Below are 18,719 nucleotides of genomic sequence, written 5' to 3'. Positions count from 1 at the left end.
ATGTTAAATTACTATAGCTAGCCTACATTTATCTGGAAAGGGTGGAAATCCCACCCAATATTAATTGGAAATCCCAATATTATTTGGAAATCCCACCCCAAAAAAGATCCCACCCAATATTAATTGTTTTTATGATTACCATTTTATGATTACCACCAATCTAATGCATGTTTGTGCCGTCCCTCGGATGGACGTCTGGATGTTAAAGATCCCACCCATGATGTCCTTCGTGAAAAGTAGGCGAGGAATTATCGCAGGCACCCTGGAACAAATTCCAAATTGCTGCCCTAACCTACAGAGGGCATTGCATCACTGTGACCTCAACCAATGCTGCTACCCCACAGTCTTGTACTGCATACGTACGAAGAAGATATTAAGTGCGAGTCCTTTGTAATGGCTGCATGAGTTTTGGCTCGATTAGTAGTCAGGTGCATTGCTTAGAGTTACTTACTTGACTATGGAAGATTTAGGATGTACGATTTAATCTGGGGTATGTTTAGTGTTGTTTTTCTCCAGCATTGGTATAGAAAGTGGAGATATGTCTTGCAATTGTGATACAACAACAACAACAACAGGCATTTTAAGGCCATTTGCCCTGCTAGAGCGGGGGTTAGCCTTGCGGTCCCCATGACGATCTTCTCCATCTTGCCCTATTTTCTGCATCTCCCCTTGTTAACCCCCTTGCCCACATTTCTTCCTCCACCACCTTTAGCCAAGTCTTTCTCAGTCTTCCCCATCCTCTACTTCCTTCTACATTCATTTCCATCATTCTTCTCAACCAGTCACTTTCATTCTTCCTCAACACATGACCAAACCATCTCAACCTGTTGCTATTCACAGCATCCATCACAGGCTCTATTCCCATCATCTTTCGCAATTCATCATTTGTCTTCCTCTCTTCCTCTCAACGATACTCCGCACATCCACCGAACCATTCGCATTTCCACCCTTTCCAGCTTTCGTTGCTGCTCTACGTTCATTACCCATGTCTCGCTCCCATAAATCATAACACTTAGCAAAAAATTGTGATTTTCAGACAAAATAAGCATGGCACTTCATACTTCCCTGATAGATTTAAGAAGGTTTCACTCCAAGGAATGATATCAAAATGAGGCACGATATATTAGTCCAATAAGATGTTCGAGTTCTATAAACAAGTATTGATTGCAAATTATTTTTGTAACACTTCATGGTCTCTCAACTGCAGATACTCAATGTGTTCAAGATTAGAAATTTCCTCATGTAATGGAAAGCACCTATTTTGCAGATAAAATAAGGTTTCGTGGATGTAGTCGTTATCACAAGTTGTTCATGTGTATCTTTGCAAACTAGGTGGAAGATTCACGTAATACAACTTTGTGTTTTGTTTTGTTGCAGTTGCTGGATCAGCTCTGCCACACACCTACTGTACATCATCCATGGTCCCTTCATTGTGGCACTACTGGTAGGTGTTTTATCTTACAAAAAATAATGTAATGACTCCTCAGAGCTCGATATAGCCCAAGTCAAAAAATAGGGGGAAAAATATGAGAAATAGGGAAAAAAATACATTGATTAAAAAATTATTTTAAATATCCAGTTTTGGAACAAAAAATAGGAAAAAATAGCATACATATGTCATATAAAAAGAGCTTTGAAATTGATTTTAAAAATCTATTTAGTTTAAAAAAAGTCCAGCAAATAGTGGAAAAAAATAGCAATGAAATTGCGAGAAAAAAAAACAACAATGTATAGGAGTTGAAACAACAATGTATATGCCAAGTTTCAAATTTTTTGCATTGAGCGGTTTCGGAGAAAATGATGTCAACATTTTTTCCTTTAATCCAATATGGCTGCCATACCATGTGACCTATGACATCAGAGTTAGTAATAAAATATTCTCCATGTGGAGTCACTCCTATGTTTAATATTTTGCATCGATCGGACAAGGGGTTGCAGCGAAAACCATTTTGAAAGCGAAAATATATAGACAAGGACACACAGACAGACAGAAAGGGGCATTGCAATAGTCTCGCGTCCCCTTAGGGGCAAGACCAAGAAAGGGAAGAAAGTCTCTCTCTTTTCTCTCTCTCTCCTTCCCTCTCTGATTTTTCTCCTTCTCTCTTTCTTTCTTTCTTTCTTTTCTTTCTTTCTTTTCTACCCTTGTCCCTCAATATGTCGACCTTCTAAATTTTTTTTGAAATTAGACAACACAAACCATATATTTCAGGCTCCCAACCCTCAGATATAACCATGAGTCAATGCATTGGGCAAGTGCATGAAACATCAAGGGCAGTTGAAGGTTGATGTGGAAATTTCATTCCAGAAAATATAAAAGTACAGTAGAGGTTAAGAAAATTAATGTTTCTCAAACGTTTCCCCTGCTGCACATACACACTTGTCTTATCGATGTGGTAGCACCTTGAAGTCATTTCTAAACCCGTGCTTTTATGTCTTCATTATTTATAAACCTACTGCCATCTAGGTGTTCTTTGAGTGGTTCAAAGAGATCAACAAAAACCATGAAAAATCACTCTGACACTTAACTGAGCGACACTTGGCAAAAAATAACAAAGTAAAATGGCACTCAGTAGAGCATCCTTTTGACCTCAAAAATAATTGGTGGTTGAATTCAGTGACCTGATATGCAAATGATCTTCAAATTTTAAGTTAATCGGATAAAAATTGACAATTGTAGAAATTTAGCCTATGTTGACCTCAAAAATAGATGGTGGTTGAATTCAGTTAGCCGATGTGTCCTTTTTAATATGATCCTTTAATTGTAACCTATTTTAATGATGTTAACATAATCCATTTTCAAATTTCAAGTCAATCGGATGAAAATTGAGGATTTTAGAAATATGGAAAAAGTGGTTGACCTTTGGCCTATGCAGACCTTTTGACCTCAAAATTAAATAGGATTTTGTCAGACCACCAACTCTACCATTTGGTGAAGTTTTGTGATGATCGGTTTAAAATTGTGATCTGTAGGGAAGTATAAGTGAGCAGACAGACAAGCACACACAAACAGAAGTGATCAACATACTTGTCAAAAGATTGTTTTTTTTGCCAAGTAACAAATGGACAGACAAACAAACGGAATCAAATGCAATACCCTATACTCTGGCGAGGGTAACTAGAACTGCACTCGGTGGAGAGCATACCTCCGCCAGGTTGAACTGTTTACATTTTATATCCCGCTGATAGGTCAGATCTGGATCCAGACTTGAAATAAAATCTAATCGGCTTGATCTTGTCACTTACTCAATTCATCCACAACTTTTCCTATCACGAAATATCGTGATACAGTACAGGTATATAATCGTTTTTGGGCCAATCACTCAATGGTGAAGATTCACTTAAAAATTTAAGTATCAGGATCTGTATTCAGATCTTCACCAAAATCTAATGGATTTGTCCTTTTCCCACACCCAACCTGTCCACGAAGTTTTGTCCAAATTCCTCAATAACTTTTTGAGATCTCGTGCTTTATATCAGTTTTATCCTGAGTGGTGCAGAATCACTTTAAAGATTCTCTGATCCAGATTCCAATCTTTACCAAAATCGAACCAATTCTTCCTTGTCAGACCCAACCTCTCCATCAAGTTTCGTCCGAATTCGTCCACAACGTTTTGAGATCTCCTGTTCACAGAAAAACAAGCATAGACAAACAGGGGTGAAAACATTACCTCCATCCACCTTTGGTGGCAGAAGAACTACATAGTGTATCTGCGATCACAAAATGATCGCAAAGGGTAACCCTCCCTTGGCTTACCCTTGGCCAGTGATCCAATGATGGCCATATTTTTTTTCGGACCGCCATATGATGTTGACCTTTAACATTTCTGGATAAAGTGTAAATAAAGAAAATGTGTCCCCATCTACATCTATCTATAAAAATCAACATCGTGAAAATCGGAGGAAGATTATTGAAATTATGATCAAAATGTTTTTTTTTTATTAGGTAGGTCACAATCCGAAAGCGTAGGTCAAGGACACTAAATCAAATGTCACGTGCCCAACTACAATGCAGGTCCACTTTTCTGATGCAAGAACATCTTGGAAGGCCAAGCGGGCTTTGAGATTCCGCATTGGCAAAATTGAGCGATGAGAAAAAAACGCTATTTTTTTAGACCGCTATTTGACCTTGACCTTTAACTCGGAAGGTATGATGAACAATGAGTGTAAATGCAGCTTCCTCTCGACTATCATCTAGAGAGGGCAATTTCGTTCTGATTGGACAAACCTTATTCGAGGTACGGTGAAAAATGTTGAAATGTCTATAATTAAGCCATGACCTTAAAATTAGGTAAAAGTCAAAAAATATTATGTCAACCCCCACGTACTTTGTATTCCCATTATTGATGCAAATTTTCATTCAAAAAGTCCTAGTCGGCTCCGAGATCCAGCTCGGACATTGTCAGAAAAAAGGAAGAAAATAAACAAATTAAATTTTGGTTTAGTACTCATCGGGGTCTAAGAAACTCTGATGTACCAAGATTGGGAGCAATAATTGTAAAAACAAACCAGACAACAGGTATAAGCCTCCCCATGTAGAGGGGGAGGCTCAATTAAAATATTAAGTTTCCAAAACACCATTGCCATAAACTTTCCAAATGACTATCGGAATCTTTTTTTGGTTAAGAGGACAAACCAAGTCCATGCTGAGGACTCCATGCTGGCTTGCTTTGACAAAGACATAAAATGATGAATGTAAGTTGCATCGCGTGTCAGAATCTTCAATAAATCATCTTCCTCTGTCTGGTAGCATTCCAGGAGGTACTTATGCTATTGCCATACAGTTGTTTTTTTTATCAAAAATTAGGTTCCTTTTGCATCCACCTTGCATTTCGTGAATTTCAAGTGAGAAAGAATGAGTTTCCACATTTCCAACAATAACATCCGATTATTCTGCAACGTAATCCAGTGATTCTCCAAAAAAAAACACGTTTAATGTTTGCTTGACGGACAGCATTTTGTTTCATTTGAGAATGCTCAGCATCACTCACCAACATGCTGCATTAATTAAACGCAGATACATGGAAAACATGCATCACAAAATAAAGCACACAGTCTCCCGTGAAGTCCCCTTACAAACAACGAAACGAAACACCTCTGTGCCACCATCTTCCTTTTACCCAGTGCATCGACCAGAATTTGTGCTACTTCCTGTATCACTTCCTCAGAATATACCATCTCATTGCATAAACCGTCAGCGTTAAAATCCTATTTTAAAGTATTTATAAGTTAATCTATTTTTTTATATATTTTTTTGTATACAAGATCGAGGCTCGTGTAAGAGCTAAAATCAATCACCAAAAAAAAAAAAACGGACACACAACATGCAATAAAGGGAGCGGGAGACAAGATGGGGAGAGAGAGGGAAGCACACAAGTACACCAACAGAGAACAGGGACAACGGAAGATCTGTGGGAGGGAGAGGGCTTGGGGGGAGGAGGCACGGGAAGGCTGTTGAAGTATAAAACACATGGACACAGCTCGGACTTCCAGGAAAGAAGTCGGAATCTCAAAAAAGTGGATCTGGGGTGAATTAACGGGGGTAGAAAAGATCAAGGTTTTGGATGGGGGAAGACAAGAGATGGTGGTGAACAGCTGTTTTAAAGACTTGGAGGTTGGAGTGGGATTGAAGAGAGTGAGGGAGTATGTTCCAGAGGCAGGAGTAAAGAGGAATGAAGGAGTGAAAGTTATCTTCCTTGTAGCTTGCATGCCTAACTTGTAGCTTGCATGCCTAACTTGTAGCTTGCAAGGGATTTATCTTCCTTGTAGCTTGCATGACTAACCCACATAATGTCACACATAACTTGTATTGATAGGTTAACCTCTTCTTCCTGCTGAACATTGTGCGCGTGCTGGTGACAAAACTGAAGGACACACACCGTGCGGAATCATACATGTACATAAAGGCTGTACGTGCCACCCTTATCCTTGTGCCACTGCTTGGCATCCACATTGTCCTCGTGCCTTGGAAACCTTACGACCAACTGGCTGGTGTTATATACGAGTACGTAATGCACATCCTGATGCATTACCAGGTAAGCAAAAGAGAACAGATGGTTTTTGTAGTTAAAAAGGGTTAATAATGAAATTATTCCACCCTCCCATGATCCCTCCACTCTCACCCCTTTGCATTCATTAAATAATCTGAAATGTTCACTGTGAACTGTTATTTTCTGAACTCCACAGGGATTGTTGGTGGCAACAATATTTTGCTTCTGTAATGGAGAGGTGAGTGGAAAACGAACAGGTCATCTTTGTTTTTACATTTTAAGAATGTGTCATTGGTGTCATTATTGTGACAGTGAGTGCCAATGGATGATCGTCTGATCAGCACTTTGTTTCAATCCTTGTGATTCTGCAACTGTTCAAACTACAAATTGAAACATGTATTATAATATTTTCATAGATAATAACTCTTGATAATAATAATAAATAATTTCATAGATAATAGATAATAACCCCGCTCTTGCAGGGAAAATGGCCTTAAAATGCCTGTTGTTGTTGTTGTTGTATAATAACTGCTGGTTTATCATCTTCTCGCATGTGCTATATTGCCACACAATATACAGAGCATATCGCTTTTTCCAACTTTTTTAATAAGCAGTTTGTTTGGTATTCCTATATAATTATTTTCCTTATTATAGTCTTCCCATAGGTCCAAATTGTACGTATATACAGGGTGTTCCAAAAAGACCCAAACAACTTTGGTTGTTAATATACGTGTTTAGAACCACAAATGATACAACGATACCCTTTTGTTTACATGACACAGAAACTCAAAGTTTTGTGCACACCATCAATACACTTCAATGTGAGCTCCATTTGTCACATGCAGGAGACATCAAGGTGGTACATGACATCCTGGCATCTTGGCATGGCTTAGCATGTTTGCGTCCACCAGTGTGCATGCAGCTCTGATCCGAGAATGAAAATCCTGCTGGTTTACCATCTTGGTGTTGTAGACAACATCTTTGACAAACTCCCACAGAAAAAAAAATCAAGGAGGGTTTATGTCTGGTGATCATGGGGGCCAGGTGGTTGGTCCGTCTCGGCCAATCCAGCGACCTGGAAAATTTTCATTCAGGACGGCTCGAACAACGAAGGCCCAATGAGGGGGAGTGCCATCCTGTTGAAAAATGATATCTGGATGCAGATCTGTGGGAAGGCGAATCAATCAATCAATCTGTGGGAAGGCGAATCCTTCCAACATATTCATGTAAATAGTTGAGGTCACTGTATCCTCCACAAATAAAAACAGAACCACCAAGCTGTCATGGAGAAGGCTGCACCACACATTGACCATTGGACTGTCACGTATGTGTTCAATGACCACGTGGGGGTTTTTCAGAGCCCCAGATCCTCACATTGTGCCAGTTGACCTTCACCGATAAGTGGTGCAGGCTGGCTGGCAGGTGGCATCGACTGGCTGGCAGGTACAGGGGCCTGTAGCAGTAAGCGGGTTGGTGGTTGGTGTCGTGGCAGGGACAAGAGCCGGCAGCAATAACAAGGATTGGTGGCAGCTGTCGTTGGTAGTAGGAGCGTGCTGTGGCAGCAGGTAGGATGACCGACGTCGGCCCGAATCCTATCCTCACCCTACCTGCTCAATTAATCCCTCTACTCTATACCTACCTCCTGTCCGTTGCAGTGAGTTCAAACCAAATTATCCTTCCTTTGGCCCTAGTTCCATGAACTATCCCATTTCCAGTGGGAAACCAAAACACGTGCTGTGAACTTAAAAGATGAGGTGGTGTGGCCTTTCTTTCCTGGTTGACTGGTGGAGTGGCTCGATAGGGGGAGGGGAGGGGGGGATGTTCCTTCTCCTAAACTAACAATTTGGGACTCAAGGGGTCCTTGCAAAATCCAATAGCCCTATTCCTGTTCTCCAGTGCTGTAGACAACAAAATGGTGTGAAGAGGAAGCATGTCCGTTCTATCCTTATACTTTCAAAAACAATTTCCTTTTTGTCCTTAACCCATCTCGATCGTGATTCCACATAACCAATTTACATGCCGCTCCGCGTGCTGGTGCTCTACTCAGTTCGGGCCTGGCCCTCAAATTTTCACTCTATGCCTTTGCACGATGTCATGGCTGGCCAGTGTGGCCTCCTCTGCAAGATCTCTGCCTGCTCTCAGGTGCAGCACCCCTGAGCTGCTGTGGCCATCTTGTAAGATGGGGACAGAGATCCGAATTATTGCGGTCCTCAATGGCACACAGCACCTTGTGTCCTCTCCCAGGTACTTGAGCATACCTCAACAAATTTAGCTGCCCCTCATGGCATCCATCGGGTCAGTGTGGTCCCAGCACCCAGGGTGCCATTTTTCCTTGAGCTCTGGCTCACTGTCAGATCACACTCCCAGCCCTTCAATCAACTCTTGCATCCATTGCAATTTCTTCCCTGTTTCTTTCCACACCAACACCAGAACGACATCCATGTTTCAATATAGCTGAATCCTCTCTAACTACCTATCTCTAACACGGGGATTTACCTCCATAAGGGGGGTGTGCTTCCTCTTCATCAACACACATACACACATTTCGCACCATGTCAGTCAATAATAATCAATTGCTATCAATTTGTGCTCACGCAGAGTGAAACCACTTCAAACGTTATCATCGTCTCATCTTCTTGGATTTTAACCTTTTGTATTCTCTCCACAAATTCTCAACTGTTCTATCTGTTTTGCCTCCAAGCTTGCCACTGATACGTGCTAAGATGCCAGACAGTCGGTGCAACGGAGCATTAACAAAGGACACAATAGGTCTCAGGGGGACATTCTCTTTGTGGATCTTGGGAAGACCATATAGTCTGGGTGCCGAACCATTACTGCAGGAGAGCCAGTTTCCCAGCCTGACTGTTTTAGCATGAACCTGAGCTGCTGTTGTTGCTTCGGAGCGGGATCAGGTACCTGATGGGATCATCACTACAATATCAACTGGTGAAAGATCAGGGGTAGTTTACCATTTATCACACAAAGACCAGGATCAATTCTACTACTTTGAAAATGGAATAAATTAATAACAGACTAGATGAACATGATGGAGGATTTAGGCTTGGAAAGGTGACACAGTCAGCCATAGCGTGTCATTGCCTGCAATATGGCCACAAAATTGACTTGGAAGGGACTCGTATCCTGGACACAGCAACCACCAGACGGCAAAGATCGATACTCGATGCATAGCACTTCAAGATCTGAGAGGGTGGTCTGACTGGGGAGACTGAGGGCCTACCCACACAATACCGACCTCTGATAAGAATGGCAAAAACTGGATGGTGCAAACAGCTTGATAAGGTGAGCAACAATCAACAACACTCGATCCCTAACACCATGTTCAATCCGAACATGAACCGAGCCATGGTAGTGTCCCGGAAACACAAAGAAAAGAACTAGCACATGCCCACTCACCCCCATACATACAACACTATACTATACATACATACAACACCATACATACAACAACACTGACGTCAAGGTGAGCAAGATGGGAGGCAGTCCAGAGGGCAGAGCAGTACTCCATGAAGTTGCGGATGAAGACCTTGGTTTCCATGACGTCAAGGTGAGCAAGATGGGAGGCAGTCCAGAGGGCAGAGCAGAGCTCCATCAAGTTGCGGAAAAAAAACCATGTCCTCGTGAAGTCAAGATATTGCAATGACATTGAAGACCTTGGTTTCCATGACGTCAAGATGGGCAAGATGGGAGACAGCCCAGAGGAAAATCACGAGGAAATAATAAAAAGAGCAGAGCAGACTATCGATGATGGGATTGACATTTATTGTTTAAGGTTCGGCAAAATAAAGACCCTCCTCAACTGACCTCTCGCAACGGCGTGTGATCGGAAATGAATAGTTGCCTCGGGTATAAAAGCCGACGCGTGCCGAGGCTCAGCGCCTATTGGCCTGAGGAAGATCGCTGGGAAGCGGGTGAAACAGCGCCCGAGACCGGATCTACAATTGCTCGTTTATTACTAGATGAGAATAGTCGATTAAGTTACTTTTTGGTTGGATTTGCCTTGCCTTGAAAAAAAAAATTATATATCGAAATTTAGGCCATCTTACTATAGAAAAACAACCACCTTTAGAGGCCATTTTTCCCGCGCACAGCAGGGGTTGGCCTTTTTCCGGACACCGTGGTCCCCTTTTTGAAGCAATGTTTTATGGCCGGATGCCCTTCCTGCCGCCAATCCTGTTCGTCGCCTCTTGCGACACACAGGGAATTACCAGTGAACCGGTACTCAATTTGCCGATCTCGGAAGGATGACAGGCTGAGTCAACCCCCCTGGTGTTAATTCAGCAATCGACCAGGATTTAAACCCACGATCCTAGGATCCCAAGGTGACACCCTAACTGCGAAGCCAACACCAGGCTGCCATCTTACTATAATCTATATTATAAAAGGAGCCGTGTCTGTCTGTTTATCTGTTTGTCTGTCAATTTGTTTGTCAGTTTGTTTGTTTGTCGTGTTATAACTTGAGAACGGATTAACGGATTTCAATAAATCCAACTACGGTAGATTTGGGTAAATCCCAGGAGTGTTTGTGATCCAAATATAATAATCTTTTTTTCATTTTTTTTATGGGTACATGGGCACGCGTGTCAACACTGCAAGAGCCAACACGTGACGTTGGTTATCCCTGTATGGAGAGCAGGATCTCCCAGGAATCCTTTTTTTTTTTTCTTCCCCCATAGATTAGCCATCGCAGCAAAGATTGGTATTTCCATCAGCGAAGCGACGGGTCTTCTATTCTAGTAGTAGTTAACTGCAGACAGCAGTGAGTGCACCTACCCTGTCATGACATAGTGGACAACAGTGAGGGCACCTGTCCTGTCATGTTGTGTTTAAGCTGGCAATTATATACAGTCACGTGAAAAAGTAAGTACACCCCATGTAAAGTTTTAACTTTTTCAACATATTTCAACATACAGCTATTTTATCTTCATTTCAACAATATTGTTCGATAAAGGTGATATAATATAACAAATATCATGAAACATTTACATTTTGTAGTCCATTGTATAATTTAAATAAACATAAATGCAAATTTCGCATGTGGAAAAAGTAAGTACACCCCTACATTTATCACGACTTCAAATACCTAAAATTAGAATCAGGTGCACCAGCTCAGGTGCAAATGATTAGAACATCGTCAGAGAGGATCTTGGAGGAACCTGTCTTATTTAAACCTCAGACATTTAGTTTGGTTTGCTCTTTGTTGTTGAAGTGTGCGGCGTCACCATGCCCAGATCAAAAGAGCTCTCTGAGGCCTTCAGAAACAAGGTTATAGATGCCTACGAGTCTGGGAAGGGATTTAAAAAGATCTCCAAACAATTTGAAATCAATCATTCGACTGTCCAGAAGATCATCTACAAGTGGAGAAGATTACAAACAACTGCCAATTTGTTCAGGCCAGGCCGCCCCAGCAAGTTCAGCCCGAGAGCAGATCGCAAGATGCTGAAAGAAGTCTCTAAGAACCCCCATAATGTCATCACGGGACCTACAGGTAGCTCTTGCCACTGTTGATGTCAAAGTGCACGAGTTTACCATTAGAAAGAGGCTGCACAAATTTGATCTACATGGGAGGTGTGCCAGGAGGAAACCTTTGCTGTCCAGAAAGAACATCAGGGCAAGACTAAAGTTGGCCAATGAACACCTCGGCAAAGACCAGCACTTCTGGAACAATGTGCTCTGGACAGATGAGTCAAAGGTAGAGCTATTTGGCCACAGTACCAGATGACATGTTTGGCGAAAACCAAAGACAGCATTTGACCGCAAGAACCTGATACCAACTGTAAAGCATGGTGGTGGAAATATTATGGTTTGGGGCAGCTTTGCTGCATCAGGGCCTGGGCAGCTCACCATCATATAATCCACCATGAATTCTTCATTGTACCAGAGGGTGCTTGAGGATAATGTGAGGCCATCTGTCGGAATGTTCAAGCTCAACCGAAGGTGGACCTTGCAACATGACAATGACCCTAAACATACCAGTAAATCCACCAAGGAATTGGCTGAAAAGAAAGAAATGGAGGGTTCTGGAATGGCCAAGTCAAAGCCCGGATATAAATCCCATCGAGATGTTGTGGGAGATTTTTTTTTTTTTTTTTTTTTTTTTTTTTTTTTTTTTTTTTTTTTTTTTTTTTTTTTTTTTTTTTTTTTTTTTGTTTTGTTTTGTTTTGTTTTGTTTTGTATACAAGATCGAGGCTCGTGAAAGAGCGAACATTAATCACACAGAAAGACAAACCGACACATAAAACATATAACATCGGGAGCGGTAGACAAGATGGGGAGAGAGGGGGAAGGACACAAACACCACATTTGAGAGCAGGGACCGAGAGACATGGAGACATCGAGAGATCTGAGAGAGGGCGAGGGCTTTGGGGGGGGGGCATGGGAAGGGGGCGGTGGGAGAGGTATAAAACATATGGACACTGCCAGGACTTCCAGGAAAGAAGTTGGAATTTCAAACAAGGTGGATCTGGGGTGAATTAGCGGGGGTAGAAAAGATCAAGGTTTTGGATGGGGGAAGATAAGAGATGGTGGTGAACAGCTGTTTTAAAGACCTGGAGGGAGGAGTGGGATTGAAGGGAGTGAGGGAGTTTGTTCCAGAGGCGGGAGAAAAGAGGAATGAAAGAGTGAAGGTGAGCAGAGAGCCGAGATTTCGGCAGTTTAACCATCAGAGGGTTGCTGGCAGATCTTGTGCGACCTGTAGGAATATTTGGGGGACAGAGCACAGAGAGAGCTGGGGGTGCAAGGCCGGAGAGGAGTCGGTAGAAGACAGAAAGACCACCTACCTGCCTGCGGTGAGTGAGTGAAAGGCCCTCAGAGATAGCTTCATCGCGGGAGATTCCAATAATTCTGAAAGCTTTGGTTTCAACAGCGTGAAGCCGAGCTAGGTGTGAGGCAGGAGCACCGGCCCATAGGGGAGAACAGTATTCCATTGAGCTGCGGATGAAAGCCTTGTATGTGGTGAGGAGCTCAGGTGTGCCGAGGAAGGACTTCGCACGACGGAGGATGCCCAGTCGGCGACTGGCTTTGGAGGCCAGCTTGGAAATGTGGTTTTCCCAAGAAAGATCATGGCAGATAGTGAGACCCAAAATCTTGAGCGACAGAACTTCTTGGAGAGGATTGTTGAGAAAGTAGATGGGAGGGTTGTCCAGTCGATCTTTTCGGAGAGACATAGTAAGAGTGTGAGATTTGTCAGGATTGAAAGACATGTTCCACTTGTTTGACCAGTCTGTGATTTTGTCCAGGTCTTCAGAGAGTGAGGAGGCAGCAGACTGCCGATCTGAGGGAAGAGGAATGGAGCGGCAGAGAGTGGAGTCATCAGCAAAGAGATAGAGAGGATTTTCGAGAGAGTCAGAGAGATCATTGATGAAGACCAGAAAAAGCACGGGGCCCAGAACACTGCCTTGGGGAACTCCAGCCTGAACAGGAAGAGGAGATGAGAGAAACCCATTCAGGGCCACACGTTGACGACGACTAGAGAGGAAGTCCGCCAGCCATGCGTGGAGATTTCCATGGATACCAAAGGAGGAGAGTTTGGTGAGCAGAGCGGGGTGCCAGACCGTGTCGAAGGCACGTGATATGTCGAGGGAGACAGCTCTAATTTCCTGTTTGGCATTGAGGACCTCCATCCATTGTTGAGACAGCAGAAGCAGCATGTCCAGAGTAGAGTGACCTGGTCTGAAACCAAATTGATGATCAGAGATCAAGCCATTGGAGAAGAGGAAAGGTTTCATATCCGAAGCAATGATGGATTCCATGACTTTGCTGATAATTGGGAGAAGGCTGATTGGTCTGTAGTTGCTAGGATCTGTTTTTGCACCTTTTTTGTGCAAAGCGGTGATGTTGGCTGATTTCCAAGCAGATGGCAGTTGACCTTGAGCAAAAGAGAGGGTGAAGAGAACAGAGAGAGGGTGAGATAGAGCGGCAGAGCAGGATTTTAGGACCCGTGGGCTGATGCCGTCGGGTCCAGATGCAGAATCAGAGTCGAGGGTTGACAGAAACTTTTCCACCTTGTCAGGAGGAAAGGACACGGAGTCCAGGAGCAGCAGGGTACGACTGGGTATGGTGGGTACAGAGAGGGATGGGTTTGGGACACAAGATTTAGAGGCAAACACAGAGTTGAGGCATTCAGCTTTTTCACGTGCGGAGTCAGCTGTGTAGCCGTTTGAGGTAAGGGAGGGGATGGAGGGGGAACAAACACCAGAAACGGATTTGACCAGACGCCACCAGGATTTGGAAGAGGGAGACAGATAAGAGAGTTCGGTCTTGAGAACGGAGAGATATTGTTTCCTGGCTCTCCTGAGGGTGGACACACACTTGTTTCGGGCTTTGTGAAAGGAAATGAGATTTCCTTCCGTTGGATTTGCTTTCCAGGAGACGAAGGCAAGTTGTTTCTGGGCAACAGCCTCACCACAAGATTCCGTGTACCATGGACGGGAGGAAGGGTATGACAACTGAAGACGAGATGGGATAAATCTGTGCATGAGAGAGAGCAATTTACTTTGGAAGAATTCCCAGGATGAGTTGATGTCAGAGGTGGTAGAGATGGGAGACCAGTCCAGATGATTGATGGCTGCTTGAAGACCGTGCCAGTTGGCCTGAGTGAAATGCCAGACTCGTCGACGCTGAGCAGGCTCCCTGAGGATGGTCAGAGAGATGTCCACTTTAACAAGGACATGATCAGATGATCCGATCGGAGCAGAAGAAGAGCAGCAGACATTTTCAGGGAAGTTAGTCATAACCAAGTCCAGAAGAGAAGATGTTCCGTTGACTGAGATCCGGGTCGGGAAATTGACAGATTGTGTCAGTCCCAGTGAGTCGCAGAAGTCCTTTGCTGAAGAGCCATGGCTGGTGAGAGAGGTACCCACACCCAGCCAACTGGCATGGTGACAATTGAAATCACCACATATGAGGAAGAGAGAGTTGGGATGAGTAGATAGAAGTTGGTCCATATCATCAGACAGCGAGATGTAGATGGAGTCATCACTGTTTGGTGGACGGTACAACACACATATGAACAAGAGGTGGGAGCGAAGGGGAAGCCGTAGCCAGAGGTATTCCTGGGGGTGAGGTGGAGAGAGTGCAGTGCAGGGCGAGTGAGGAAGAGAGTTTTTGATAAAGATAGCAACCCCGCCTCCAGGACGAGGCTCAGGTCTATCATACCGGAGGAGGGAGTAGCCCGGGAGAGATACTATGGAATCAGAGACATCATAAAGGAGGAAAGTTTCTGTTAAGCAGATCACGTCTGGTTTGACAGAAGCAACCTGTATGGAGAGATCAGTTAAGTTTGAACGAAGGCCCCGGATGTTTGAGTTCCATACCGTTAATGAAGAGGAAGGGGGAGCATCAGATACAGAACAGGGGGGAGGAGGGGTAGGGTAAGATGTGGAAGAGGTGGAAGAGATAGGGAGAGCTGTTGAAGGTGTGTCAGAGATTTCAGAATAGCTCGGAGAAAGGGAAGGATGGGGCGGACAAAAGGTTTGATGGTGATTGGGTGAGCCACAATGAGGTGTTATTTGAGGAGGGGGAAGAGCGAGGCAGAAGGTTGGGGGAGATGGAGGTGAGAGTTTGAAGGGGGAAGAAGCGGGGAGGACGCTTTGAGGAGGGGGAGTGAGAGGGGGGAAATTGAGAAGCAATGAGGGTGGGGAGATTTGAAGGGGAGGGGTGAGGGGGGAGTTTGGGAGGGAAGGGACAAGGGGAGGAATTTGAAAGGGATGGGATATGGGGGAGATTTGGAGGGGAGGGGTGAGGCAGGAGTCTAGGAGGGGAGGGGCGAGGGGGCGTCTTGGCGGGGAGGGGTGAGGGGGTAGTTTAGGAGGGAGGGGGCAAGGGGGGAGATTTGAAAGGGATGGGTGATGGGGAAGATTTGGAGGGGAGGGGTGATGGGGAAGATTTGGAGGGGAGGGGTTATGGGGAAGATTTGGAGGGGAGGGGTGAGATTGGATTTTTGAAAGTGTACGATTTATGGGAAACGAACATTTATTGCAAAATGAGTTTCTTGTGACCTTCGAGTTAAAAATACGTTTAAGGACGCTGGATGGAGGATGGAGTGCAGGAGAGTTTAGGGAATGTAGAAAAAAGGCACTATAGGAGATGGATATTTTTTTTGGGATGAATTGATTTGGTGAGAAAGTCGAAAGCAGCCTTTTAAAGAAGAAGAAGAAAAAGGTGTTATAAAATATGACGGAATACATAACTTGAGGGGAAAGTGTAAACATTGAAGGTTAATGAGTGAAAACTATCTGGGGAAATGGGGGAGAAACACGTGGTCGAAGAACGAACGAACGAATAAGAATGAATAAACGAATGAGAACAGAGAAGGAAATGTTTTTTTTTTTGTTTGTTTGTTTTTTTTGAGTTGAGATTTACACAAGGAAGTAGGCTATGGGTGAAAAGCCTGGGAATACAGAGCACGAAAGTTATTGGATCACAAACGACGGACCGCTGAGAGAAAAACAAAGCCTCAAGGTTGTACAGTGCACACTGTACAAGGCCTCAAGACACGACACGGCAAACAGACGATCAATTTATGAAAGATAAACACCGAGAAACAACCAAAGTTGCACACAATAACTTCACACACCGAAAGATAAATACAGTTTCGACAAAATACAATTGTGAACAGACTTAACTTCGAAAAACGTGGAGACCGTGTGGAGCTTCGAAAATCCCTCCCACCGTCTCCGAGATCTAGCGAGATTTGAAATGAGCTGTGCATGCAAGAAACCCCTCAAACATCGCACAGCTGAAAGAATTCTGCATGGAAGAGTGGGCAAAAACTTCTCCCAGTCGATGTTAGAGACTGGTAGACAGTTATAAGAAACGCCTACTTGAGGTTATTTCTGCCAAAGGGGGCAATACCACCTATTCAAGCCAAGGGTGTACTTACTTTTTCCACATGCGAAATTTGCATTTATGTTTATTTAAATTATACAATGGACTACAAAATGTAAATGTTTCATGATATTTATTATATTATATCACCTTTATCTATCAATATTGTTGAAATGAAGATCAAATAGCTGTATGTTGAAATATGTTGAAAAAGTCAAAACTTTACATGGGGTGTACTTACTTTTTCACGTGACTGTATTTTTATTGTACATTTATTTCATATTTCTGCAGTGATTACCTTATATTCATCAAGTTAAGGATTCTCTCTTCCATTTGAGTCATTTGAGTCAAACAACAACAGAAAAACTTTCGAAACAAAAAAAAAAAAACGATACTACTACAATTTTGTTTATCTCTTCTGAATAATTATACAGAATAAATAACATACATGCATTCGGCTTTAACACATCTGCATGGTTTATGTATGTTCAGGTACAGGCAGTTCTGCGGAGGTACTGGCAACAGCATCTCTTCCGATTGCAGCATAGCCCACGTGAGCACCGTTACACACGTTCTGCATCATACACGGCCTCATCAGTTACAGAAGTACCAGCATACCTTTTCAGCAAGGATGGAAGGGTGACCTGTGAGGCCGAGCCATGGCTCGAATGCACTGAAGACACCTCTGCGTAAGAGAGGATCAAAACAACTCCATTCCGCCGTATCTCAAAAACAAAGAATATGTCGTACCTTGCCAATACCTACAAGCATTGATTGTTTGAAGGATTTCCACTGTTTTCAAGGACGAGCAAGACTGTCTACCGATGTCTTACTTGCTCCTGTGATGATGCTCCTGTATGTCAGTTCATTTGAGGTTTTCAGGTTTTTAGGAACTGTCTTGCAACGTCTATTGTTTGGTGTACTTACATATGTATTTTTAGGTAAAAAGATTTCGCCTCATGAGGAATTCATGCAGTTGAACAGGCATTAGTTATTTATTTATACTTCTATGGTTATTTAATTTTTGCTTCACCACCAGGACTGCCTCTACATTGGTGTAAATAAACAATTCTATATCATTTGCACTTTCTTCTCATTCCCAGAAGCATTTCACTGGTTTGTATGTTGTAAACACAGAGGTTTATGAACTTCTTCTCTTTGCTTCTTCATTCAAAGTCAAAATATTTTGCTTCGGCAATTCGTTATTTTTGTATAAATATCCAATTGCCATAGAGAACGCCATTAAATGTTGGAAACACTTTCTGGTAGTGTCGGTTTGTTGCAATTTAAGACAAATAGCATAAGTTTGGGTTAGGAAGCTCCTGTTGGAAAAGCGGAGGATGAGTGGAAGATGTACCTGTTGGGAAAGGTGGAGCATGGAGAGTTCTTCTCTGGGGTGGAATGGTCTATAAAATTGCAAATTTAATTATCCTCCTGGTATTGGCTGCAGTACAATCCAATGAAGATGTAGAGGGTTGTAGCTCTGCTAATCTCATGATTAATAGGTGGAACCTACGCACCTAATTCGCCAGAAGTCTTTTTGTCCCCCGCCCCTCCGACAAGGTCGCAGACGGGGGACATTACAATGAGCTCTGTACGACTGACCATGAATGAACCAGATGGGATTGATTTATGAATCATCAGAGACGCCAAAGCACCAGGACCAAGCACAAGGTGTCACCAGGTGTCAGAGAAGCAGGGTTCCAATCAGGAGGGAAGGGAGGATCCCTTCGGTGGGCGAGCTCGGAAGCTTGCCATAAAATAATAATAATCAGGTATTTTGGTTCAAAGGAAATAAGAATTTCCAATATTGGTACATGAGTTATCAAGTGACCACTATATTCGTCATGTGTGTGCATCTGTCTGTGTGTGTGTCTGTGTGTCTGT

General features: G+C 43.2%; 1 protein-coding gene across 8 annotated transcripts in view; it reads left to right on the top strand.

The window, feature by feature from the left end:
• The window catches only part of LOC137431808 (calcitonin gene-related peptide type 1 receptor-like), a 177,854-nt gene extending 159,759 nt beyond the window's left edge, over positions 1–18,095 (top strand). For 6 of the 8 annotated variants that reach the window (XM_078782510.1, XM_078782509.1, XM_068123525.2 and 3 more), the window contains 4 exons: positions 1,378–1,444; positions 5,814–6,032; positions 6,184–6,225; positions 17,325–18,094. In XM_078782510.1, coding sequence (XP_078638636.1) covers positions 1,378–1,444; positions 5,814–6,032; positions 6,184–6,225; positions 17,325–17,525 — 529 coding nt within the window. In that variant the 3' untranslated portion in view covers positions 17,526–18,094. Of the gene's footprint in view, positions 1–1,377; positions 1,445–5,813; positions 6,033–6,183; positions 6,226–17,324 lie in introns of all 8 variants that reach the window. The other 2 variants (XM_078782511.1, XM_078782512.1) reach the window with 2 other exon arrangements.
• Positions 18,096–18,719: the final 624 nt, after the last annotated feature.

The sequence above is a fragment of the Myxine glutinosa genome, chromosome 7, assembly GCF_964187855.1.
Source record: "Myxine glutinosa chromosome 7, kmMyxGlut1.1, whole genome shotgun sequence".
In the NCBI taxonomy this organism is placed as follows: Eukaryota; Metazoa; Chordata; class Myxini; order Myxiniformes; family Myxinidae; genus Myxine; species Myxine glutinosa.
Note: the sequence above shows the minus strand (reverse complement) of the source record. Positions and strands in the feature narration are given on the sequence as shown.